Here is a 27720-nt window from a genome sequence, read left to right on the forward strand (position 1 = left end):
CTATGAAAAAATATTTTTGACTAAAATAATTGAATCAATCTGATTCAACTTAATTAAATATCTGATTTGAGATATTTAATGAAGTTTCGCATGCTTCATATCAAGTTTCTTAAATTAAAATTATAACGTAGTTTTCATGACTTCAACTTTTGCCAATGAAAATATGGTGCCGTCACCATGGCCACGAAATTCGGATTACAAACCAAAACTAAATCAGATGACTCAATTTCAGATTTAGGTTAGAATTTATTTTAATTTTTATCATTTCGTGAACATTAGTATTTATTTATGAATTTGTATTTCTTCTGCAATTCCTAATACATTTTTTCCTTTTCTTTTGTTTCTAATGAATGTGTAGAAAAGTCAAATGCATAGGAGTATTCCGTAACATATTTTTAATATACGTAATAGTTTTATCTAACAATTCTTATAATCGCTTTCAAAGAGGTTTGCTTTTTTAAAATAAAATAGTGCTCTTTAAGAATTTTTTGAGTATCTGATTATTCAAATGCATTATTTAAGTTAATGTTTCTGATCCACGTACTATTTAAACTAATTTAAGTTTCAACTTTTTTATGTGTGTGTATGTGTTGATATTTTCAGCACATATGTGGTAATATTTCGTTTTCAATAAAAATATGTGAAAGTATTTTTTTGTGATGCTATAAGACTAACTTACTAAAGAATCTCTTATGATTACTCATAGTTTAATCCTAATTTAAGATATAGTATATTTTGTTAAATGACAGACTATAAGACAAGATATGAAGAAGCGAGAGATCATCTTTCAGCAATAATAAGAGCTAACATGTATCAAAGAATGAGGAGAGAGAAGATCATTAGCATGAATCATGAGCTTATATATATATACATATAATAGCAAATAGAACCTGTTGGGATTTAATCAAATGCAAATAAAATATTTGGAAGATAAAGATATTGTCATAAAGGTGCTGGAAAAGATCGTTTCTGATGATATAACTATAAATGCTAGGAGCTAATGGATGCTAATTCAGCAACCATTAGAGTGGTTCATTTTCATACTTCACTTCAATTAACAGTCAATTAGATATTGATTTAAATATTTACATAGAAGAATGATGGGAGCAGCTTGAAAATTTGGTACAATTGCATAACAAATCTAGAAAATTGGATAAACATTTTTATAATTGTAAGAAAGTACTGTTTTAAATTTTGAAGCAATTGAATAAATAGAAATCGACATAAGTAACAGTAAACTAGTCTTAATGACCAATAGTACTTTCTAAATATTGGTAGATGAACCCAGATAGAAGAATGTGTTCCAAAGATAGTTGTTAGGGATCCCACTTCTCTGTTAATGGCTGGCATGTGTAAACTGTTTTGTGTTTGTTCATTTTCCTAACTAGTTGTAAAGATAAAAAGACACTTATACATTGCATTTTCACAACATATATGTCTATCTGGTTCAGAATTAAAAGATATCAGTCTGTGAAATAAGATCCTCTGCATATTTTGTAGTTTATTAAAATAATGAAATGAAATCACATGGCCTTAAAGAAGTCATTAGGCATTTAATTGAATGAACCACATTCTTCTGTCCACCAGAGAATTTGCTGTTGGTAAGGATAATAACACAGGCAGTAAAATTAAGTTTCAGGAAGATACTAATAATAAGAATATGAAATATGTAATATGTACCATTGTTTTAATTCTTTTGATAGATTGGATAATATAAATTATCGCTCTGTCTGTTGATGGGAAGCTTGATAAAAGAGATTGTTTCAACAGTTCTACAAAATGAATTTCAGCTGAGCTTAATTTTTAATATTTTCTGTACCACATCTTAACTATTTAAAGATGTGTCAAAGTAGTTACAGAATCTGCAAAAAAAGTATATAAGAAGGAAACAGAAATTGCTACATTAGATTAACCTTACTCTCAAGATCTAAAATGCCAAAATCTGATAAAAAGACTGCATTTTTGACATAAATTTTATTGAACATATCCTAATTGATTGTATAGGATTTGGAATTTGAATTTGAATTTCTTACTCATAATGAATGAATTCTAGATATCTTCATTAAAAATTGTAAAATTGGCCAGGATTCTTATTGAAATATAATGTAAAAAAATCACTCATATTAATAATTTATATAGAAAGATGGCCTTTTATATGTTTACATGTAAACTGGTAAAAATATCATTTTTTCTCCCAAATTCTAAAACTCTAAGCATTTAATTAGAACTCAAAAATGCAATGCATGATACCACATTCAATCATTTTGCATTAAGATAATTCAAAGGAATTAGAAGATTTTAGAAACTCTAAAATAATCTATATTATTTTAAAGTGAAGATAATTTTTTAAAATTTATTTCTTGCATCTTTTTCTCATTTCTCCCAAAGTTTTAGGCCTTTTACATGAAATGAAGATTCATAGTATAAACGTTTTTCTATCTTTTTCCATTAGTTAGAGTGCAAAAACAGTTTTTCCTATTAGAATTTAATATAATAAATGCGACCTTTTGCAATACTTAATTATATTGCTAAATATCTGTACATAAAGCATCAATTTGAAAAAGGCATTTTTTTTTTCGAAATTATTAACTTAATTCTGAAATTTAGCAAATATATATTTGAGACTTAAAAAAGAATATTTGGTGGTAAGTAAAAAATATAATTAATATATTTATTTTGTCCAATTATTTGTTTATTTTTTATTATCATTAAAAAATATAATAAATATTTTACTTTTTCCAATTATTTTTTTCCATAATATATTTATTAATGAGAGATTTAATTTTCAAATTCCTCTCATCATGATATTTCAACAGAATTTTCTTGCCTGTAATGACCATTAGATATTAATGTACTTTCATTCCTTAACTTTTTTTTTTCTAAAAAACTTAGTATTTTTTTAAAGTTTAAAAATAAAAGCAAATATTTCAATGTAACACTTTGCAAAAAGAAAAAAAGGTCAATTAATATTGTCTGTTTTATTTTTTAGCAAATGTTCATCAAAGGCCTTTCAAGCCTTTGAGCACTGTTATTAGTGATGCAGGAATTTATGCATATTGTGCAATATGTGCAATGTCATTACATGATCTTTATAAAGAAGATTCTAACAGGTAATTGAACTTTTAAGCACTTTTCAATTTCAGATAATAATACTTTAAAGATTTTGCATATGTCAATAATTATTTTAAATTAAAAAATTAATAAATATAATTTAGTGTCAATGATTCAGAATTTCAGAATGAGTATAAAAAAAGTGAAAATTAATTGTTTTATTAAATTAAATTAGTTTTTTTTTAATTATTTAGAAGACATAAAAAATAAATGCACTCGGAAAAGAAATGCAAAACGAGAAATAAATATTTTTATATTAATTTATTTTGTAAGAAAATTTCAGTTTCTTCTATAAAATGATTTTGTTTCATCTAAGTTTATGTAATATTATATTCTGAAAATTTAATGAATTTAGTGAATAATGTGTTTTGAATAGAATTTTTAAAATATTTAATTTTTTTTGTATTTTTATTTATAACTTTTGGATATTTAACAAATTTCCAAACTTTTCAGAGCTTTTAGGGAGCAATGCTTATCAAGATTGATAATTCATGTTGGTCTTCCGGAGCAGGTATGTTTCTTTTTAATTGCTTTTATGTGTTTTAAAAATATATTGCATGAAAGACTGTTGAGGAATATATTCTTATTATGCCACTCCTTATAATTCATACAATAAAGTATTTTTTATTATATAATTTATATTTGTTTATAAATTTATTTCTCAGTCAATGTGAAATCATAATTTGCTTATTTAAAATTATTATTCATCACTCTGCAGGATATTTAATTCAGCAATCTGTTTATATTTAGTATATTTTATTAAAAAAAAATCATATCTGTGTATACTAAATTAAAAATATTATATTTATAAACCTGCTATTTTATTGGAAATGACTGAAATTTATTTAATTACTCTTGACTTTGTTGCCGATATAATAACCAAACAAACTGAAAAAGTAGTTTTTTGGGTGATTTTATTACTTACTGTCCAAATATGTTACCAAATAAATATGGGAAGAGTGTATGTGAAAGTTTTAACACTGGTTTGTGTGTATAAATAAATGTATATATAAATAAATGTGTGTAATAAAATGTGTATAAATAAATGTGTGTATAAATAAATAAAAGGCTGTCAAAGTATGAGGAAAACTTTAAGTTAATCAGTATTAAAAAGGAACTTTAAATTAATTGTCAAATATTATGATTGTTTAACTAGACTTTGAAGTAATTTTTTAAAAGTGGAAATTTTGGAAAAAAGATTCTTTTTTTTTTTTTTTTTTTTTTTTAATTTAAAGAAAAAGGCAAGTTGAATTTTTGAAATTTTAGTGAAGTGTGTCACATAGATGTTAAGCATAAGAATAACCAGAAGGATATGGTGTGTAATTCGTTCAGGTTTAAGAATTATACAAGACAGCTTAAAATTCATGGAATGCAATATAATAAATTATTTTTATAATGTCTTTCAAATTTAAGTAGTAGCTCTTAAAAAGTTGCACAAGACATATAAAAAAACTAATTGTAATTCTTTGCAAATTACAACCCTAATTTTGGACATTGCCCCTTTCTAAGTTATAATAAAAAAAACCAGCTTTTAATTTGGTGTTTACTTTCCATGATTTTGCATTTATTGTTCCATACTTTTCTGTATTATCTTCTGAAAATATTCATCAAATCTCTCATCGTATTTTATCAGTTTAAAAAAATATTTCAAGACTACGATACTGCCCACCTTTTTTATGTTTTCAATTATTGCTTTCTTATTTTATGATATATTTAATTAATTGGTTATTTATTGATAAGGCTTTCTGTTAAGATGTATAATTATTTCTATATTGCAAATATATTTTTTACAGAATTTAAATACATTGCTGATCTTCTATAAAAAAATATGTTTGCTGATTTTGCTTATAGGTAAGAAGTGCTATGTATGCATTCCTTAGTGGAGAAGGGAGTGAGATAGAGCCTTTGATTTGTGCTTTAAAGAAAGAACCTGCTTTGAATGGAAATTGCTTGAGAATTCTAGAAGATCTGATTCTCTTTGCTGTAGAAGGAGGTAAATTTTAATTTTGAATTTATGTTAGCTTACATTCTTTACATTTTTATTTGAAGTATATCATAATAATAAGAATGTATTTGGGAGTTTCAGAATATGCATATAGTTAAATGCTTTTATTAATTTTTCCAATCATGCTCTTAAATATAGGATTGTTGACTGGTAAGTAAATTGTTTTTAATCTTTTTCAGATATACTTATTCTATGATAAAACTTTGCATTCAAACTAAATATCCGTAATTAAATGCATGTTTTCTCTCTATATTCATTGAAAAATATAATCCACGTTTAAAACTCCCACATATTGTAAATTCATAACATACAAATAAAAACTATAAAAAAAAAGATAATTTCAAACATTGCTTGAAAACCATTGTATTATTTGAAATATATATATATATATATATACATAGAATGTTAGAATTTATTTTCCCAGCATGCACTTTCAATCATGCCTTTATTCTTTTTATCATTCTTAAACTTATACATTCTCAATAAGTTTTAACCATTTGTTTAGAATTTTTTTTAAATGTTTAAAAGGGATTTACTTATGAAGTGCATTTATCATTTGATTTAGATAAACTTTTCATAAGTTTGAAGATTTAGTTTGAAAATTTTTATTCAGGTGTCTATGATGCTCGTATGAGGATATTGATTCTACATGTTGCATTGTTATTACGAGTTGCCTTACCATTAGTTGAAATATATGAAGAATCTGTTGTTGACATGCTTTCAAGAGAAGTTCAAGAAATATCAGAGTATGTATTACGAATCAATTACTTAAAAATTTGCTTGAAGAGCCTTTTCTAATGGTTAATTATTTAGTTATATTCATCATTTATTTCTTAATTAAATAGGGAAGAACAGAAAGCAAATCAAAGGAGAAAGCGAAATAAGAAAATTAAGCGGTATTTATTAGTAGGAATGGCAACTATAGGTGGTGGAGCTGTTTTAGGTTTGTGTGACATATATATATTTTCAGTTTTACTTAGAATTTACTTTTAATAAACTATTGTATTTTTTATAGGTTTACTAACTTTATTAGAAAGTGAATCCCAGTTTTATTCTAAGCATACTTTTTCTTTTTATTGTCAAATTTTAATTTATGTCTTAAAAATAATTCTGTTAGTAAAAGGAATGAAATATAGAAGCTGGAATAAGACTTAAATGCAAAATAAACTCTGATAATTAAATTTTAATTTATGTTCAGACAATACAATTTGTTTTCTTCAAAATCAGGATTCCTATATCTTTGTTTCATGCTTTCTTATCATATATATTTTAACTGTTTAATATTTCTTTAAAATTGTTTTTAAAAAATGCAAGATTTCAACAGTCAGAATTTTTGAAAAATAAAATTAGTTTTTGATTGTGATTTGTAGTTTCTGATATATTAATATTTAGTTTGAATGAATTATAAATAAAAAATATTTATTATATTCATATAGATAGAACTGATAGCTATTGTGGAACGTATTTACTGTTTTTGTTTGTTTGTGATTGTGGTTAATAGTATATAGGCATGTTTATTAATTAGAAACCACAAAATTATCTCCTAAAATAAAATTGTTGTAAATTAACTATGTAGCACATTTTAACTCCGATGTATAAATTAACAAAAATCTCATTTTTATATTTTATTCTGTATTTTATATTCACATCTTTTTAATCATTGACACAATCGCATTTAGCCAAATTTTAATTAATTTAGTCTATTCTATCCTATATAAGATTTAAATTTTTTGTGATTCTTTTTTGTTAGCACCACTTTAATTTTAATCAAAGAAATTAATTTTTATTTAATAAAGATGTCTTTAAGTGAAAACCTTATTTCAACATTCCTATAGGTTTAACTGGAGGACTAGCTGCTCCATTCATGGCTGCCGGTGCAGGAGCAATCATAGGTGGAGCAGGTGCTGCTGCATTAGGTTCTGCTGCTGGTGTTGCAGTTATTGGCTCTCTGTTTGGTGTAGCTGGAGCTGGATTGACTGGTAAAATAAAACTATTTGATAACTTTGAATGTAAAATATCATTACCACCATTTTTATATTGTACATTTAAATTTTCTATCTTCTTATCTCTATATCTTGTTTTCTAAATTTACAAAATATAGAGTATCTTATAATATATGTACACATGTTAATACCTGAGAAGTATAAATGTTATAAAATTCTGATTAAGTTGTATAAAAAGACATAAAAATGAATTTTTTTCCCTTGAATTGGGATTGGCTGTTTTAAAATTGAGTGTTTGAGTAAGAAGACTCTGAAGATGGAATTTGGGGCAAATATAACATGATAATTAGATTTTTTTTGGTGATTATCCTTGTGGTTCAGCTTTTTTTCCACTCCAAACTTTTAATAGATTTCCGTGATAAATTTTCTTTATTTTAAGAGTAAACTGTCTATACCATTATTTGAAATCAAGTAAATACAAAGCATTGCTTGTCAATGAATTGTGAAGTAGTTAAAATGTGTATTTACTTTATCAAAAAATACATTCAATGACACTTTAAATAACCTCTCAATTTTTAACATAATGTTCCCCCCTGGGGGCACCTCAGATATGGGAATAGGAAGCTTCCATTATGGTAGTTAGTTCTCCCCATCCAGTGGTGATAAAAATGGTATGGAGTTGGTTACCACCTATTGATGATGGAACATGCCTTTTTATGGGAGGGGTTGTACTGTATCTAGTGATGGCCCTTACGACTGAATCATAGTTCCTGCCTGTGCTGTTGCAATGTTCTGGTCATTCAGATTTTTCCATATGCCACATGACAGGTTGAAATAATTGTTTGTGATTATGGCATATATTTCTAAATTGCAACATGCATGATGAAAGAGTGTTGAAAAATGTTTTCAAGCCAAAATGCTGGATCTGCAATTATTAAATTTGGCATTATTTTCTTTTAAAGTGATAGGTGCTAACTAAGTAAATGTTTTTCAACATTTAAATTTCCATAATTGTTTAATTAAAAAAACATTTTTGAATATATTTTATAATAATTTTTAGTTGTTTTAGTATTAATATTCATATGCACTTCATTTTTGTGTGCACATTATTAATATTACATAATTAAATTAAATTTTAAAAATGAAATAACTATCAAGGAAGAAGCCTAAAATGTTATCATGCCCAAACATATTTTAGAAGCTCAAACATCCTGTTTCTTAATTATTATTTTTGAAGGTATACAGCTGAAAAGAAAGAAGTTTTATGTTATTTTTTTAATTGTGCACCCTGAAAAAGAAAACATTTACTTGTTGATTTTTCATGCTATCTTCAATTTCATCATGCAATGAATTAAGAATTAAAGGATGAGTAAGTTGAAATCAAAAACAATATAAACTATTGGCTCAGTGTTTTTTTTATTTTTTTTTATTTTTTTTTTTTTATTGAGAAAATTTTTTAAAATATCAGTCAGTGTAAGAATTACAACCTCATCATCAAAAGTGTTTTACATTTTATAAAATTTAAAAAGTATCTTTAATTTACTCTCTCCATATATATAGGCTGTAATATTCCAAAGGCATTTATTACTGATATTTTAGGTTACAAAATGCAGAAACGTGTTGGTGACATTGAAGAATTCGCTTTTGACACATTAACTGAAGGCAAACAACTGCATATCACTTTAGCTATATCTGGATGGTTATCTGAAGAAGGAAAAGGTAAACATGCTGAAATTACTATTTTTTTACTACTATGAATATAATTTTCAATATATAGGATATATTGGTATAATTTTGATTAAAAGCATCTCCAAACTGATGAAGACTAATCAATCATCATTATGCTCTGTTAAATATTGCTTAAGAAAATAATATAAAGCTTATGAAAATGCTGTTATTCACTCATAAAATGATAAATGAAAATTTCATTCATAATCAATGAAAAACTAAGTACTAGATTTAAATCAACTTATTCTTTAGAGAAAAAAGGAATATGTTTTAATGTTTTTTGGACTGAGCTGCAATTAATTTTTTTTAAATAAAAAGTTGTGTACCATTATAACTTAAAATGTTAAGTTGATAATATATATAAAAAAAGATGCATATAGCTTTATCCAAAATCAAATTATTTAAGTCAGTTTTAGAAGGAAAAAAAATTGGAAAAATAATATTGTGAATAAAATCTGAGGAACTTCACCACATGAAAATGATTTAATTCTTCATTGGAGTACATAATACTATATTATTCCTAAGTAATTATATATGATATTTTAATATCTAGTTTAATCTAAATTAATTTCTTAAAATTTTTGCCTAATTCGGCCCATGATGGGGACATTCTAAAATGTTCTCTTGTTTCCCGATACAATTCCACATATGAAGCTGTGTAAAAATTACTGCACAATTAATTCTACATATGAAGTGAAAATGATCTCTCCGTTGCCCTTGTCAAAGTTCAACACATATATTCAATCGCCACATTGCCGAAAATCCCATGTTAGATAAGACTAGTGATCATTTATTTCGCCCCATTTCCTTATTTCTGCTTTTGTGCTGGACTGTGGCGGACGTGCATCGTCCGCATCTCTGTTTGTACATAAATTGCCTTCCCGAGATAGATATTAAAGAGAATTAAAAAATCCAAAGCGTCTTCTATGTTTTTGAACCTGCATTCTGCTTCTACCAAATAAGCATATATATATATGTTATGAACCTTTATGTATAATTCAGTGTATGGTTTCCTTTTTTTGTGCCAATATTAAATTTTTTATAATTTTCTGTACTTTATGTTTGTTAAATGTATTCATGAATTAAGATTATTTCTCAGCTTGATGTCTTTTTAATTTCGGAGGTTTATGTAATCATCTGAATTTCCTATTTTTTTAATCAATTTGATTTCCATTTAATGTAGATGAATTGAATTTTAATATATTCTGCACAAATGTGTTTATAATTATAATCAGTAATTTACAATTACAATCAAGTATTTTTGATTATAATTTTAATTTTGTTAATTTTTATCTTAATATCTTCCTTTAACAGAAGCATTTCAAGAGCCATGGTATAGCCTAATGCATTCTAGAGAACAGTACTGTTTAAGATATGAATCTACATACCTCTTACAGTTAGGACGGGCTATGGATTATTTATTTAGCTTTGCATTAACCATGGCTGCACAAGAAGCTTTGAAATATACAATTTTATCAGGTATATGTTCCTTGCTTTTGGTTTATCTTTAATTTTTATTCTATTATCATTTATATTACTACCAAAGAGATTAAATTTAACTGCATCTAAATTTCTAGAAATTATTTAGTTATTCTTTTTTTGTGTGTTTGTAGGTCTTATTGCTGCCATTACTTGGCCGGCAACTCTGATCACTGTTGCTGGTGTTATTGACAATCCTTGGGGAGTCTGTATCAGACGATCTGCCGAAGTTGGACGACATCTAGCTGAAGTTCTTCTTGAAAGGCAACATGTATTTTATGATACATTTAATTTTTTCTCCTTATCTTCATTGTATTTTATTTATTCGTATCATTTTTCTCTCTAATTATCAAATGGAAATGAAATATTGATATTGATCTGAACTTTTTCAAAGTATTATATTTTATATTAATCAGGGATTTCTTAATTAACTTCATCATTATAATTAATTCATCAGGAGAATTAAGGAATGTGGTTTTATCTTTGATTTGGTGAGAAATTTAAAATTTTGAAGAAAAGGTTGGATAGTGTTTGCTTTTGGGACAGACATTTTTCTTTATTTTATTTTTTATTTAAGATATTTTAGACATTTTTTTGGCAGGAAGGTATTACTTTACATTTTAAGGTTCTTCTTTAGGGGTTTTTAAGGTATTTTTTAAAATTAGGCGATAATTAAAAGATAATATAAATATGATATTAATGTATTGTTGTTAATGTTTTTTCGCATTTCATGAATTATTATTAAATCTGAATAATTGACAGTCATACTAATGTAAAAATATTCTTTTCTCTGCTGAATTCAATTTTCTTTCAAACTTTGATTGCTCTTATAAAAATAAGAAATATATCTTAGTCGGTACTTTTGAATTTTTTTTCCCCTTAAATGAACTGTGACAGTTTGAAAAGCTATAGAACTATAAAATAACTATTGAAATTTTAATTTATAATTAGTAGAATATATTTTTATATGAAAGAAGAAAAAAAAATCTAAATTTGTTAATAAAATTAAAACCAAATTGAATATGCTATGAGATGTTACTAATGAATGTTACAATGAAGTGTTATTTATTAATTAATATTTTTACTATGATTCTTGAAAGATTAACTCATTGGTGTGATAAAATAGATATGTGTTATTTGAATCTAAATTAATTTTTTGCTATTTATTATGTTGAATTTACAAATAGTGCTTCAGCTTATTATGTTAATTTTTAAACAATATTCTATTTATTAAATTTTTATATTTAATTTTTTTTAGGGCAAAAGACCAGTGACATTAATTGGATTCAGTTTGGGTGCACGTGTCATATTCCATTGTTTAAAAGAAATGGCAAGAAGAAAAGGTATAGGTGTTTTCAAATATTATTCAGTAGCTGAATTTTGTTAGGATTGTTTCATATAATTTTTGCCATCATTATTGAGTATTGTTTAAAAAATATCAGAACTCCAAAATTTTTCTCAGATGAATTTTATCTCAGTAATTCAGTTAATAAATGAAATTACTTTTATGCATTAATTTGTTTCCCTTTTTCAAATCCTTATCATTGATGCTTCAAATTTTCTATATACATACCTAAAATTTACTTTTTATATAAATATTAGTTTTTTTTAATAACCAATTAATTAGGTCCTTCACTTTTACAAAATTCTTTACTGATATTTTTCATGCCTCCAATATTCTAAGCATGTTTTGCATTATTTGATTGTTGTCTTATTTTGAATCACTAAATTCTAACTTGATGAATTATTGTATATATTTTTATTTCTTCATATAACTTTATCTTACTGCTGTAAAAAAATTATATGATTAAATTTCTGTATAATTGATTTTCCAACTATATCCAATTATATCAGTCAATGACAACATTCGAAATATATATATGTGTGAAATTTTAATTGTTAAGATAGCAAGTGCCATAATTTTTTTTTCCTTCAATATTCTAGGATCTATGTGCTGTAATTTGAAATTTCACAATACAGTTTTGTTGCATAGTTAGTGCTTTATGTATATCAAATTTGTTGAGTTTGAATTAGACCGGAAGCTCCAATTTTTTATTTATTTATTTATTAAAGCATTCAGTAAAATGGCAAATAAGAATCAATTAGACCCCTCCCCCCATTTGTAGATAGATATATTGTCCAATGCAGTATCTTCAGTTTTATTCTGTATTATTCTTCATGAATACTTTTTTTTCATGCATGCTGAAATCTTTTTGCTGTTAATCTGATAGCATAGTTTATATAATCTTTTTTGTATTTATTCAATTCATATTATAAGATAAAAATTATATGCTTAAAAATTTTTCATTTATTATTTTCTAATTTATATTTTTATTTTATAATTTTTTAAGAATGAATTTATTTGAGTTCATTCAAGATAATTTTAAAAAACAAATGGTAAATATTTAAACTACATTTTGTTTTTATTCTTATTTTCAATTCAAATTTAAACAATATTAGTAAAAGGCCATTTCTCATTCAGATTGTGAAGGCATAATTGAAGATGCCATAATGTTAGGTGCCCCAGTAACTGCTCATCCTCAAAGCTGGCAAGAATTGGCCAAGGTTGTGAATGGTCGCATTGTAAATGGATATTGCAGGTTTGTAATTTTTTTTTTTTTTTGTTATTTAAAGATTAAGGGAGGGAGGGAACAGATACAAGGTATCTACTTTAATGATGATCAAAAATGCTGATCTACTTTTATCTACTTTAATGCTGATTTTGAAAAGAAAATTACAATCTTATATCGACCCTAATCCTTTTAGTTATATTTGTAACCTATCCTGAGCACTTTTACATTTAAAGAAAATCTTGCCTCTAAAATTGAGTGATTCTTGTTGTATTGAATATCACTATTTTAGACTATTTAATGGTCATTTTAAGAAAATTATTAGTCATTGCAAAATGCTTCCTCGGGTTGGTTGTTGATTGGCCTAAACTAATGAAATTTGTAGCTTCATATTTGAAAAATTTTACTCATAGAAAAGTAATTTTTTTTTTAATTTAAAATTTTGGTGTGTGTTAATGTTTAACTAAATATGAACTTAGAAGGGACCAGGAAGAAGCTGTATAAAAATTCAAATTTAACTTTTTTTTTCTTTTGTTTTTTACCCCGAATTGCCGTACAAACAACATAAATGTAATTCTTTATATAACTTAGAACACCTTTTTAACTAGAAACTCTTCTAGAACAAATTTATAATGATTTTGAGATTAGCTATTACGTTATGATTACAGTGGATATTCTATAATTGAATCCTAGAACATATAAAATTAAAATATAATTTTATGTTCTATTTATTATCTCAACATCTAAATTTTTCTTGTTTAAGAATGTGGTCTTGGTTATGGGAATTTTCTGAAATGATATTTGGGCTTAATAAGAAGCATCAAATCGACTAGAAAGAAGATGTTTGAGACTAAACTGTACCAATAATGCCTATTGCTTTATTTTAAATACAAAATTAGAGTTGATATTTTCAAATTTTATATAATTAATTTCATAAGAAATAAGAAGAGTCAGTGCAAATTTTTACATAAAACTTCCAGGATTGCCAACCATTAGCATTAAAGTGTACTCTAAGCTTTGACCATATAATATAGAGAATGAAATAACTTCTTTAATAATATATAACATATAGTGTTCTTTTATATGCATACCATCTTCACTTGCTTGTATAGAATATATTATGCTTAGTATTCATAATAGTGATTTTGCATGAAAGTTCTCAATGCCAAATTGATTGTTCATTTATGATGTTTATTTTTTTTTTTTTTAAAGACTGAATATATAAGGCCACAAGAATTATAAAAATGAAAAAAAATATTCAATTCTTTTACCTAAATAGTTTCAAACAAAAATTTTATTTAAAAAAATCATATATAAGTTGTTAAGTTGCTCAAATATGATCTATTTTATGGCAGCACTTCTTCCAGACTACAAAATATTGCCTGAGTTTTTAAAGGGATCAAAATATCAACTATCCCTTCCTTTTGTATCTACCTGTGACACCGTCTCCTTAATCCCACCTGTCAATTGTCTTACTGCTCTAAATTAGAATGGGAATAACTGAGGATGTCCTATACAAGAACCCATTTTTTGATTAACTGTGCTGTGCAGAAAAAAAAAGAAAAAAGAATACTACTGTGATTTGAGTGCATAAAGGAATTAACAATGTATTGGAATTGCAGAGTAGGTGCTACTATAAATAATTTTTAATAATGAAATTATAAGACATGAATGTGAAATTGACAAGAAAGAAACTTTCTAAGAGTAACATATTAACCAAAATTTAATTGCATGCATAACAGGAATTTCCAAATCATGGGCTGCAGTCAGTTTAGGTGGATCATGACAAGATCTCAAATGTATATATATCTTTTAACAATTTGCAAAAATATGATAAAGATCTCATAAGATTATACATAAGAAATATTTTTTGTGAAATTTTATTTAAAAATTCATGTTATTTTTATCACAAAAGTTCTTTTCGGATCCATAAAAACTCTTTCGGAAAGTGTGTGCTGTTTGTCTCTGACAAAACTGAATGCACTGAGGATGAAATATATTATTATAGATTTAGTTTCTAAAAAGTTGTAATCACTTTTTAAATGTTTTGAAACCCTGTTCTATCATTTAAAAACTTATTAATATCTCTATTTATTATATAAAAGACCTATATTTATTTAGTAGCAGAATTCATTTAATGTCTTTAAGTATTTTAATATTAAACTGTTTATTGAAATAAATGAGTGGAATTTTATTTTAAATTCAGTATTGTGCATTTTATATTTATTGTGTAATGCATTATAAACTCATTTTGTTATAACATTATACAGTTATTTAAAGTTTTTTTTCTTAATCTATAGAGGTGATTGGTTGCTGAAATTCTTGTATAGAACTTCATCTGTAACTATGAAAATAGCTGGCTTGCAAGCAATTAGATGGTATGACCGTAGAATGTGCAATGTTGATTTAAGCAGTGTGGTAAGAAATCAGAATTTTCTTATTTTACATTTTTAAAGGAATTAAATTAAATTAAATAAATAAAGGAATTAAAATTGTTTGTTAGTTTTGACGTCTTTATAATCTTCTATATTTATGATATCATGATGTCAAAATTTGAAATACTTATAATCAAAATTTTTCAAATCAGGTTAATTTATTAGAATTGAACTGATCAATTGATTAATTTAATATGTTTTTGGCAGTTATTTTCTAAGTAAATCAGGAATATCTAAATTTTAAAAATTATTTTTTGATCATTTGGCTATTTGAATTCAACAATACCTTTTCTGTAATTATGTTTTTAATAAAGTAAATAGATCAGAAATTGCAGCTATTTTTCTAAAACTAAATGACAACTTTTATACTTTTGAAAATTTATCTATTATTACATTTTTTATATGAAAAATATTGTTTCAGATTTTTTTATTCTAAGATATTGTTTTTTTTATTCTACTTGAAACTTTGTGTCATGTGAATATTTATTCATTACGATGAATGCAATTTCAAGCAAAAAATGCATTTGAAATTTTAGTACTTAATTATTTATACAGCCCCCTGAGTTTACTTAGCGATTTTTAAATTATATCAAAATCCTTTATAATAATGCAACCATCTTGCAATGCAATTAAGCATTGCAATTCTGGGAGTGAGCATAAAAATACACTTTTATTAAAAATTTGATTTTTATTATTGATAGGGATCTGTTTTGTCATTTTACATAATGTATTATATACCCATTGCATCTTTTTTAATATTATATGACCTTCACCTTGCTTCTTTTTTTATTGACTTTATTTTTTTGTAATACTTGATTACATATTATTTTTAACTATACAATTTGCATTAGTGTTGTTCTTAACTTTTTGAACCTTGCTAGCTGTTTACATTTTTTTTATATGTAGTTTAGAATTTTATAATTCTTTATTCTTTGCAGTTCCTTTTTTATGTGTATTTTAATTTGTTTTGTGGCTTGTGTACCTTTTGATTAATGTACTAATGGAATCAACTCTGTAGTGTGCGTATTTCAGATATCGTGTTCAGAATTCAGAATATGTGAAATTTTGATTTCCTCTTGAAAATTTTACAATTAAAGCATTTTTTTTTAGAAACTCTAATTTGTAAATGTTAGTCTTACATTTTTTTCTTTTTTTGCATAACTCTAATTTGTTTAGGTATCAGGTCATATGGATTATGCCAACAAAATGGATATCATCTTGAAAGCTGTTGGAGTCCGCACAACAGATGAAGTAATCGATGAATTCAAATTGAGAAAATCTCGTTCTGATCTACCCCATTCTGATCAAAGAACATCAGCTTCACGCCAAAGATATAGACAGCGATCGAAATCGGATAGTGCCATTAATTTTGTATGTGATGCTCCACCTGTTCCATGTTGCACTGTGAGCAGAGATCGGTCCCAATCTCTTGATAGTGCATTGAGTCGATCTAGCACAAATTCCATGATGTTAAATCCATCTGGTCTAAAGACACCAGATTCCAGATTATCGCCATCATTATTTTCCAAGCCAAGTTCCAGAGAATTCACTACTCTTCAAGAAGATACTCCACAAGATCTTGATTTAGTTGTTCCTGATGATTGGGAATGGAATGCTTGGGAAGAGAAGTGTAATTGAGAAAGAAATTGATATTTGATTAAAGGAAAAATAACATTGTAATTTTTATTATTTGATGGATTTCTTAAAATTAATTTGATTAAATTTAGATTTGGAATTTTTTAAATAAGATTTTAATGAGCAATTATATTTTGATATTTTCTATGATGGGTGTTTAGTTGGAATTGAATGAAGGGATTAAATGTAAAAAACATGAATTACATGAAATTGCTTTTCCAAGGACCATATTATTATTTATTATTTTTCATTTAACATACTTAATTTTGTAATCTCTAAAATTCTACTGCACTTTAAGATGTTAACATTTTTGGATTTAAATAGTGCTTTTTTTTATATTTCTATATGTGTGTTTTTGAATTTTTGTTATTTAATGAGTTGGCTGTTTCTAGCACTCTTTTTCTCACTACACATTTATATCCGTATGAATTGATATTTATTATGTCTGAAATTTTGCATTAAATGTTTCAAGAAGGCTTTAAGATTTATATTAATAATTATAAACCACATTAAAGTGCCAACTTATGAAAAATTAACTGTTGATGTAAATTTGATGTTGTTTGTTAGTTGGTATAATGTTTATTAAATCTGAAGTCACTTTGTTGAAATATATCATTAATTACATAATTATTATAAATCTCTAAATATTTGATGCCTATAGAAAGGTATTTCCAACCATTTTACTAATGAATTTATAGCATACTAAATGTCTTTCTAACCAATTTAATAATTAAATTGAATATAATATTGTATTTAAAATGTTTTGAATTTATATTCCTTTTAATTGATTAGCATATTTATCTATTATTTATTTTACCATTGCAGTTTTTTTGTGTGTGTCTAATATGTTTTTCCTATAAATCTAGACTATTAATGTTTATTTATCTATGAAAGCTTTCCTATTTTCATATGTATGCATGTACAAGGAGATATTAAGTATTAAGAAAAAAATTTGTGATATTTCTTTAATGCTTTTTGCAGTTTTTAACTCAAGGCCCTACTACTTTTGTAAAAGTTGTTGTTAATTTTATTTTATTTTTCTAAGCTTAGATTATATTTTCTTATAAAGTTTTAGATTATTTTTATGTTAATGATTTTTGTTTTTAATTTTTACGTTTATTCAGAAAATTTGTTTGCATATCTAAAATTAATAAGATTTAGATTAATTTTAAGGTGTTTAAGTTTTTAAGGTGTATGGGCTTTTTAAAATTTCTTCAGTTTTTCTATTGTATCAAAGTTGTTGAAAGTTTGATTTGAGCTGTCTGATTAAAAAAAAATTATTTATGGGAAAAAATTAATTGCTCTCAAAAGAATTTTTATAAATATGTTAAAAAATATGAGGCACACTGCAAATTTACTTAGTGGTAACTAAAGAGAAATCATAATAACATTGTAATATATTATCTCTTGTTATCAACCTAGTAAGTAAAATCGTTACTCTTTATTCTGTGCTAATAATGGAGCAAAATAAGTATGTATATGTTTGATAAATCTGGAATCATTTGTCCTTGAGCTATCAGATTTGATGAAAATGTGCATCCTGGAATGATTCTTTTTTCATTTTAACTAGAGTTTCAATTAATGAAAAATTAAACAAAATCTTTAAATTTTCTTTAATAACTTTTCATAACTTTAGAAAGTATTATAAAGCAAAAATTTTATATCACCTTAAAATGAAAAAGCAATTTGTGAAATCAGCTGTCATAAAGTTTTTTGACCAATTTTAACTACTTTAAAAAAAAATTTTTAAGTATATTTTACTAAAATATTTCAAGTTATAAAGATTTGGTTCATTTCTTTGTGTATTGAGTAGCTTTCTATTTGAAGCATGCTTTTAATAAATGTTTTTAAATTCTTTAATTTTTTAAAAATATTTTTTGCTTTTCCTGTAATTTGATTGGAACATAAAAATATGTAGTCGAAATTTTGCTTTCTTATTGCAGTATATTTACATAGTTTTGAATCTTAAAAATTTTTACTAAGAAACCCTTAGAAATATCATTGAAAACTGGAAATATATTCTGTAGTACACACAGAACTTCAATGGTGAATTATTCTTTTTCTTTATTTAATCACTTCCAGGGTTAAAACTAAGTGAAATTTTTTAAAATTTAAAGTGGAATGGAAGTAAAAGAAAAGGCATAACATAGTAAACATTATTGTGCTTCAAAAATGTTATAAGGTGCAATTTTAAGTTTAAAAATGCATTACTGAGAAACCATTAAGATTAAATTACTTATAAAAATTTAATTGATGTTTTCAATAACCATCATTTGTGTTAAATGAACTGTTCACCAAAAGTAGCTAGTTGTAAATAAAATCATCTCAAATTATAAATGAGTTCACCAATGATCATCTAAAGATTTTGTTTTAAGTAATTACTATGTCTGACAGATGAAATATTGAAGCACATTATGATTTATGCAAGAAAATGAAAATATTTCTACCTCATTACTTACAAAACAGGAGGAAAAAAGGACTAGGAGAAAATAACATTCAGGTAAATAATGCCTTTTATGCAATTTCTCATTACATTAATTGATCTAAATCATTTTGATAACTTTATACAATTTTATTATTTCAAGCTTTGAGGGATTTCCTTAATTTTTTAAGCATCTTATGCCTAAGTTATCATTTTGTAAACATTTGTATTTTCATAAACATTTGTGTTATGCTTGTTAAGTTTTTGTCACTTATAGTGTTCCTTTTCTTACTACCTTTCTTTAATTTCAAAAAAAAAAAAAAAATACATAAGTTTCATGAAATATATTTTTTATAAATACTATTATGCTATATATCTAGTAAAGTTTTAATCTATGTATGATGACAATGAAGAAAATGCAAACAAATTTTTTGAATGTATATATTAAAATATTATGTATTTCTAGTCAAACCTTTTCCCCAAAAATATTAATTATTTAGCCCTGCTTTTTTTTTGTTGCTTTGTTTGATTATTTTACATTTGTTTCTATAATCAGTTAGTACATTCTGCAAAGGAGTTTACTCTGAAAAATATAATCTAATGAATATAATTGTAAACCACCATCCACAGTAACAGTAATGGAATAAAAACGAATTATTATATATGCTTTTGAAGATTAAATGATCTTTATTAAAAACCTTTTTAAGATTTGCTTTCAAAAGCTATAAAGAAATGCTTAAATTGAGCATTTGCTTTAGTGATTATATGAATTTGTAATTATTTTATTATTATGAATAATAATAATGGTTTCTTGGTTAAAAATGTAATGCTGTTTTGAAGAAGCATTTTCATATTCCTGTGTTCATATTACTGTAAATAATGTCATTTTAATGGAATTATTCGCAGTATTATTATCATAGTCATATATATTGTAGAACAAAAATTGTTAAATAAAAATAGAATCCAATTAAGAACTTGTTTTGTTACATAGAAAACTGTAGTTCAAATATATTTTAGTTTAAAAGTTATTTAAAAATCACTATTATTTGAATTATAAGGATTGCTTTGCTATGATATGCCTACTTGTACAAATTAAAGTATCTATTTTCAACTTTTATCCAAATCATCGTTGGTTCAGTCATATACTATGAAATATTTCTGAATATAGTCCAAGGATTTTCACTTGGTAGTAACTGAATTACTGTAGTAACTGAAATGTATTTAAAAGTTCTGTTAATTTTTGTGGCCTCTTAATTTACTAATTATTTCTTAACTCACCTGCCATTTGAGCAAACTTAAAATAATTCTCTGATTTAAGATGATTTAAACATAAAAGTAGACTAATTTCATAATCTTTTGAACTGAAACTGTTAAAATAATTTGCTTAGTTGTTTGATTTCAGAATATTTGCATATTATTTATATGTTGATTTTAAGATTTTTCTCTCCTTTTATTAAGGAAAAGGAAGCTATACAATCAATTCATTCTGAATTTCCCTGAAGCGTCTTGTGTTGTGGACTCTTGATATGTTGATACAATTCCTTCTTTCTTCACTTTTGTTAGACAAAATAATAATGAAATTTATTGCTTTACTAATTATTTAGATATATATTTCCAATAGTTTGTGCCATTTAAAAAAACAGTTGAATTTTATTTTTCAAAATCTATTCTACTTATTTACTATCAATTTCTTCAATTTTTTCCTTTTATATTCATTGACATGAAAGATAGGAATTCAGAGCCAATTTTAATGAATCCTGAATTTGCTCTTTATTTTATTAGTGAAATTTTGAAATATTTTTCAATAAATCATACAAAATTTTTTCTTGGAGATAACATTGAAATTGATAATCTATTTGGTATTAAAATGTGGATAATTGGATGGAGATAATTGGTAAAAATTTAATTGGTATTAATATGTAATCTAATTGGTATTAACATTTCAATTCTGTTAATAGATCCCTAGTCATCTATCTCCAAATAAGAATGCTGATGTTACTTTGTGCTGTGTTGATAAAGAATTGTTAAGAAGCCCTGTGTTGGCACTAGCATTTGACAAATTTTTTCTAATATTTGCCATGTTTTTATATAGGATCTTGATTGAGGAGTTTTATTTATTTTAAACTTAGTCATTGAGAGTCCATTACATTATGTTTCAGTGAACTATTCTGGGCTTCCTATATTTCAAAATAAACAAAATATATTTTTATCTAAACTGCTGAACACCAATATTTTTTACTTGTATGGTATATTCCCCATGATCAATATTATAATTAATGCTATTATAAATACTGCTAGTTTTATATTGTATAGAAAACATATTTTCTTATGTCAAAAATGATTGTATAAATCCTGTCATGAGATAATCAAAAATATTTATACTAGGAAAAATGACAATCATGTTACTTCATATGTTGTTTGATTTTCTTTAAATTTATTATTATCTAGATAATCTGTTGAATTATTCACTCAATTTTGAAAATATAAATCATATGATCTCAAAGGGATTCAATAATTTGTTTTATATTTATAAAATATATTAAACGTAAACAGGAAATAGTTTGTATGGTATTTTATTTTCATTTAGAAATAGAAAAATTTATGTACTAGGCAGCTAGTTTAACTGTAAAGCTTATTGTTTATTACAATACAAAATTTTATTTATATAATAATTCATTTATAATTTCATTTATAAATTATTATTTATATAATATTTTTTTTCTAAGTAATTATTGCTTTTTTTTTCTTATTATTATCAGTAAATGCAAAATAATGCAATTTCATTTCTTTATTAAAATGTAGTTTATGCGTATTTAATGTTTGTTTGAAAATCTATAAGAAATTTAAAATACATAATCTATATTATATAGAAACATTATGTGATATTAATATGGATATTGTTGATTTTTTACCTATCTTGCTGTATTTTTTTGTTATTGTTGTGATATGAGTTTCCTCATTATATAGATTGTCATTTAAAAAATTGTGATATATGTTAAATTAAATTATTTGTAAATATTGTTATTGATGTGTTAAAAATGGAGTAGACATGATATTACGTATTATTTCTGTAAATTATATACAAACTGATGTTTAGATTTGAATTATCTTGTTAAATATGTTTATAGATATAAATATTACATGTTATTATATATATAGGTCTTTCATAAAATATCAAATGCTTAGTATATGTTCCATTTATATGTGTTAATTAAATATTATTAAAAAATATATCTTGGAATGCAAAACCAATGTATTTAATGTTTTAAAGCTTTTTATTTTATGTCAGATTTTGAAGAATTTCCCCCTTTAGACATGTTTGTTCAATTGTATTGATAGGCATTTTTCTGTGTATTTTTTCTCCTTTTAAATAACACATTCCAGAAAGTGAATTTATATGAAAGAAGCTATTATATGTTAAAAGTATTTTGCATCGTAGGGAATATTGTTAATTCATTATTAGGAAATCATTGCTTAGTGTCATGCTATTGAACCTATTCTATGGATGTAAATAATTCTTATCAAATGAATTTAACTACATCAGAATTGATTTTTTTAAATTAATTTGTTTGTATTTAAAAATTGTGCTTTTAAAAGTTTTGTCAGCCTTAGAAGAATTGAATTGATTTTGTTAAATAGAAATCCAGTTATATTATGTATTGAAAAAATTTCATTAACTCATGTCTGAAATTTAGAATCTATACAAGCATAATTTTTCGGTATTGTTGTTTTTATTAATAATAAAATTGCAAAACAAGTACAAAATACTGATGTTAAAAAAATGAATGAGCTTTAAAGAGACCATATCTTAGTTTAGTTTGATGCAAAATGAAGCAAGTTTATGTGATACATATTCTAAAGTTTATTCTATTTAATTTCATAAACTTTTTTTTATTTAACTTATTTAAAATATTACATACAATTTGGATGCTTCTATACTTGTACACAAACATTCTGTAAAAAAAAAATGTGTTTAACAATTAATTATTTTTAGTTCCAGGATATTATATATAAGCAATTGTAAACATTTCATCTATCTAGTTAATTAACTACTCTATTATCCAATTTTGAAGCATCCAGAATCCTAAAATTATAATTGTGTTTTCAAATAATTAATTTAGTTTGCTGTTACCTTAAATTCTTATTGATGGATATGAAAAATGTTTGTTTTGTGTCTGCTTAATTTTCTTATAAGTGAGAAAATAAAGACCTTCAGAAATTGTTATGAGAGAAAAATAAGAGTAGTATTCTGTAGTTGTTATGTAATTAATTGTATCAAAATCAACTTTGGAATTATCCATTTGTTTTGTTTAAACACTTCTCAGCTAGTAAAGTTATGTACCTTTATTTGAAATTGCATGCATGCGTGGTAACATCAATATGTCACCAGGACATTTAAAATTATCATAATTTTAAATAAAAATATAATCTTTTTATAATTATTTTTGGTACCAAAATATTTATATAATTTTTCTTAAAATTTATCATGGAATTGATTATTATTTTACAATTAAAGGGTAATAGATTAGAATAATGATTTCTAAACTCAAAATTGGTTGATTATGCATGTAATGGCATACACATAAACAAATGAATTCAAACTGCTTTATAATAAATATGTATATATGCTAGAAAAAATGCCGATATTCAGCAGTGATGTTAATGGTGAATGTTTAGAAATTTAGATGATATATTTTGAATGACACTCATGGTTATATTTACATAGATATTTTATGTAAAATGAAATGTTGAATAGCTTAGCCGTTATTTATAATCATATGAAATTATGATATGAATAATTAATGAATAATTTATCCACTATTTATAATAATCTGAAATAATGTTGTAAAGAATGAATAATTTATCCATTAATTATGTCATTCAAAATGATTGTCTGTTTAGACGAATGAAAATGTTACGAAATTCTTAGGTGAAAAAGAAAACTAAATGCATATCAGAATGTGCTTCCATTACAGATATATGTACTATTTTATTGTGTGAATTACGTTAAATTATTTTGATTATAGAAAATAAAATGCAATTTTGCAAGTTTGTATACTGTTTTTATACTGAATAAATCATTTGTTTTTATTTAAAAACGAAATAATAATTATTTTATGGAAAATGTAAAAAAATGATTTTTTCCCCCTTAATTAGAATTTTATTTATTTTTTTCTTTTTATGTTGTATTATTTAATTTTACCCTCTCCATGTGATTTGATATGATTAGCGTTTTGAGATATGGGTTAATTTCAGTTACTTTATCTCTTACTTGTCCAAGTACTATTTTTTAAGTTTTTAAAATTCCTTTTTGGAAAGAAGAATTTTAAGGGGAAAAAATAGAAAAAGATGAGGAAATTATTTAATATTGTATACGACGAAAAATTTCATGTTAAATGAATTTCTTTTTTGCTTTATCCGAGAAGTTAAAAATCCAATTGAAAATTCGAATGAAAAACTAAAATAAATTTCTCAAGACATCTCCATGTTTTTCTGAAAATATATTTTCCTTTTTTTTTTTTTTTCTTACAAAAACTGCAGAGGAAGAAGGGGTTAAGTTATACTGAAATAGCCTCTTCAGTTGTATAGGTTTTGACTCAGAAACGGGTCACATCGAGGTCCATTTTTCGCTTTATTGTGTACTAAATGCTGTCGAATTTTTGACACTGTTTGCTTAAAAGCATGAAAGTTTGATTAAGGTTTTGAATTCTTCCTCCGTTTCTGTTTCGCTTTGCTTGCTTTTTTTGAATAATGAGATCGTTTTATGATGTTCTCCGAACTAGTCTGTTTTCGGCAATTTCGGAGTGTTCTTAAATTCAATGAATTCGATGAAAATAATTTTATTAATGACTTTTAGAGTTTCTTGTGTCAAACCAGCAGTAGTGTCCTCCTTGAAACTTTCTTGCATATTCTTTAGTAAAAATGTTATCCCACAGAATGCCTTGCATAGCATTTGTGTACAATAGTTACCGAAATATAAACCTTTGGCGTGAATTTAGCACTTTTACTGAATATATAGTGTCATCCTTGGCTACATATTTGGTGATTAATCCCTGGCATGCAGTTAATAGTCTCAGAAAATCGAATTTTTGTTTCAGAAACGTTTTTCCCAACCGATTGAAATAAAAATTTCACACAAAACTACATTGCAGTTACAAAAATCACATACTAAATTTGATATATTTAACTCATTGCGCCCTTGAGTTATCGCGTTTACATGTTTCTGAAAGTACAGACGGTCGATCTGTTGTTGAATTTGATAGTTGCCTACAAAATCTGATAGTTGTCTACTCTATAGATGTTGAATCTATAGAGTAGATTTAACATCTATAGTTGTCTACTCTATATCTCTATAGTTGTCTAATCTATAGATATTTTTTTGAATTTTATATATCTTGCGCTGTTTGTTTTGTAGTTGTCGTGTTAACTTATATTGAAACAGCCGGATGGACAGACTTCCTCGGAACGGATTTGGCTCAAAATCTCATAGAAATCTACTATTATGTTGTGAAGGCCGTATATCAAATTTTATCCGTCTAACTCAAAGCGCTTTCGAGTTATCTTAGTCGCAGACAGACGGACATTTTCCAAAAATGTGTCTTTCAAACTCAAGTAGGTCTAAATCATGGAGATTCGTCGAATTTTTTGACGATTACTATACTTTCTCTATACTATGTATACGAGAAAGTAAAAACGAATTAGGTGTTTGGAATGAATATCTGAGGATTTTAGAGCTTTTCGAGATAGATAAATTGTCGATTTTACTATAATTATTTTGGTTAATTAGCGAAAGGAATAATTACATGCAGGATTTCAAAGAACTCACCACTGAAGATGCTTTTGTCTATTGAAATATATCTTGAAGCAGTTTCCAGTATTTGTAGTGATATTTCCTGTGCCAATTGAAAATTTGTTGGCCTTGAATGCATCTGTCGCTGTAATTATTGTATCTGTCCAATTCTGAAATTTATAATTTTTGATAAAAGTTTTGAATATCTAGCAATGCTGGTCATAGGAGGCGCGGATCTTGTTTCGAAACGATATGAATGGTCTTAGTTTCCAATAAATTTGCATTATAGTTCCACATCAACCCCCCCCCCCCACCACCACACACACACACATATAATTTCTAGTGAATTTTTAAAAAATTACAAACCATAGACTTTAAAAAGAAAAGAAACATGTGAACTGAAAATTTGCTTGGCTCATTTATTTATATAATTTTTAAAAAATAGAATCAAATATTTTTATTACTTCATTCTCAGTGTAATTTGTGTACAGAATTTTTTTCGAATTTTTCTTTTAATTATATGCAAATAAATTTGAATTGGCAAAAAAAAAAAAAAAAAATGAGTTACCTAGAAGTTTAATCAAACCAGGATCTAATATTAGGTTATAAAAAAAGGTTTTATATCTTAATATCTACCAGATTTTGTTTGAAAAGAATTTTAAAGATTCTAAACACTTTGAACTAAGAAGAAGAAGAAAAAAGAATGGATAACTTTTTAAAACAGTTTTGAGTCTTTTACAAAGTCGCCTGTGCCGCGTATCCAGCCTTAGTTGCGCCACAGAATTGAATAAAAAACAAACTGAAGTGGGGCCTCTTAGGAGCGGGGCCCGATTGGGAGTTATCGGTCCAAACAGCATAAGGACAGCAACTTCTCTGGTATCTGGCATGTTTCTGGAAAGAAAAGGAACAGAATCGAGGGAGGAAATATTTTGTTAGCCCTGAAAGAGTTCAAATTTTGGGATGAGAAAACTTGAATGTATATTAAGTTTGTTGTAGCGATTTTTTTAAAAACTTTTTTAAGAATGTTTGAAGACAAGTAGATCGTTTGAGCCTTACCCTTGAAGACGTTAGGAGGTATTTATATATAGCCAGCCAGTTGAAGGACCGAGTGCTAAATTTTTAACTAGGTAATATTCGGTAAACACTGTAAAACGCAGATACAGAAGTGTTTTCTCCATCTCTTATAGATGGTTGAAAATAGGCGAATTTAGGTTGTTCGGTTGTGCAGAAGAGGTTATAACGTTATGCAATAAACGGCTTACAAAACAGAAAAATCTGTCTTATTTACATTGCGAAGGCATATATCTGTATTTCGGTTTATTTTCAATTCTTTAATTTATTAATTTAATTAAATAGATGAAGTAGCATCCCCAGTTGTTGCAATAGGATTTGAATGCATTTAATTTTTTCATAACCAATTTTTTTTTAAGCCGCTTAAATTTAAATTTGAATATATATATATATATATATAGATAGACGAAGAATTTAAATACTTTGTTCCTACGGAATTTTAACGTTTATTATTTCAAGATAATATTCGGGAGACTGGTCGAGAAATTAATTGTTTCGTGTTTGCGTATACAGAGTTTTGTAAAAGACAAA

General features: G+C 25.4%; 1 protein-coding gene across 1 annotated transcript; it reads left to right on the forward strand.

Annotated features, from left to right (window-relative positions):
• Positions 1 to 144: 144 nt before the first annotated feature.
• On the forward strand, positions 145 to 17643 carry LOC129975750 (transmembrane and coiled-coil domain-containing protein 4-like). The gene is made up of 14 exons (XM_056088942.1): positions 145 to 238; positions 2990 to 3110; positions 3565 to 3622; positions 4963 to 5104; positions 5730 to 5862; positions 5962 to 6059; positions 6952 to 7095; positions 8659 to 8778; positions 10102 to 10266; positions 10401 to 10537; positions 11525 to 11609; positions 12749 to 12866; positions 15137 to 15254; positions 16448 to 17643. The coding sequence occupies exons 1-14, from the start codon at positions 178 to 180 to the stop codon at positions 16907 to 16909; spliced, it is 1962 nt and encodes a 653-aa protein (XP_055944917.1). The 5' UTR covers positions 145 to 177; the 3' UTR covers positions 16910 to 17643.
• Positions 17644 to 27720: the final 10077 nt, after the last annotated feature.

The sequence above is a fragment of the Argiope bruennichi genome, chromosome 7 (genome assembly GCF_947563725.1).
Source record: "Argiope bruennichi chromosome 7, qqArgBrue1.1, whole genome shotgun sequence".
NCBI lineage: Eukaryota > Metazoa > Arthropoda > Arachnida > Araneae > Araneidae > Argiope > Argiope bruennichi.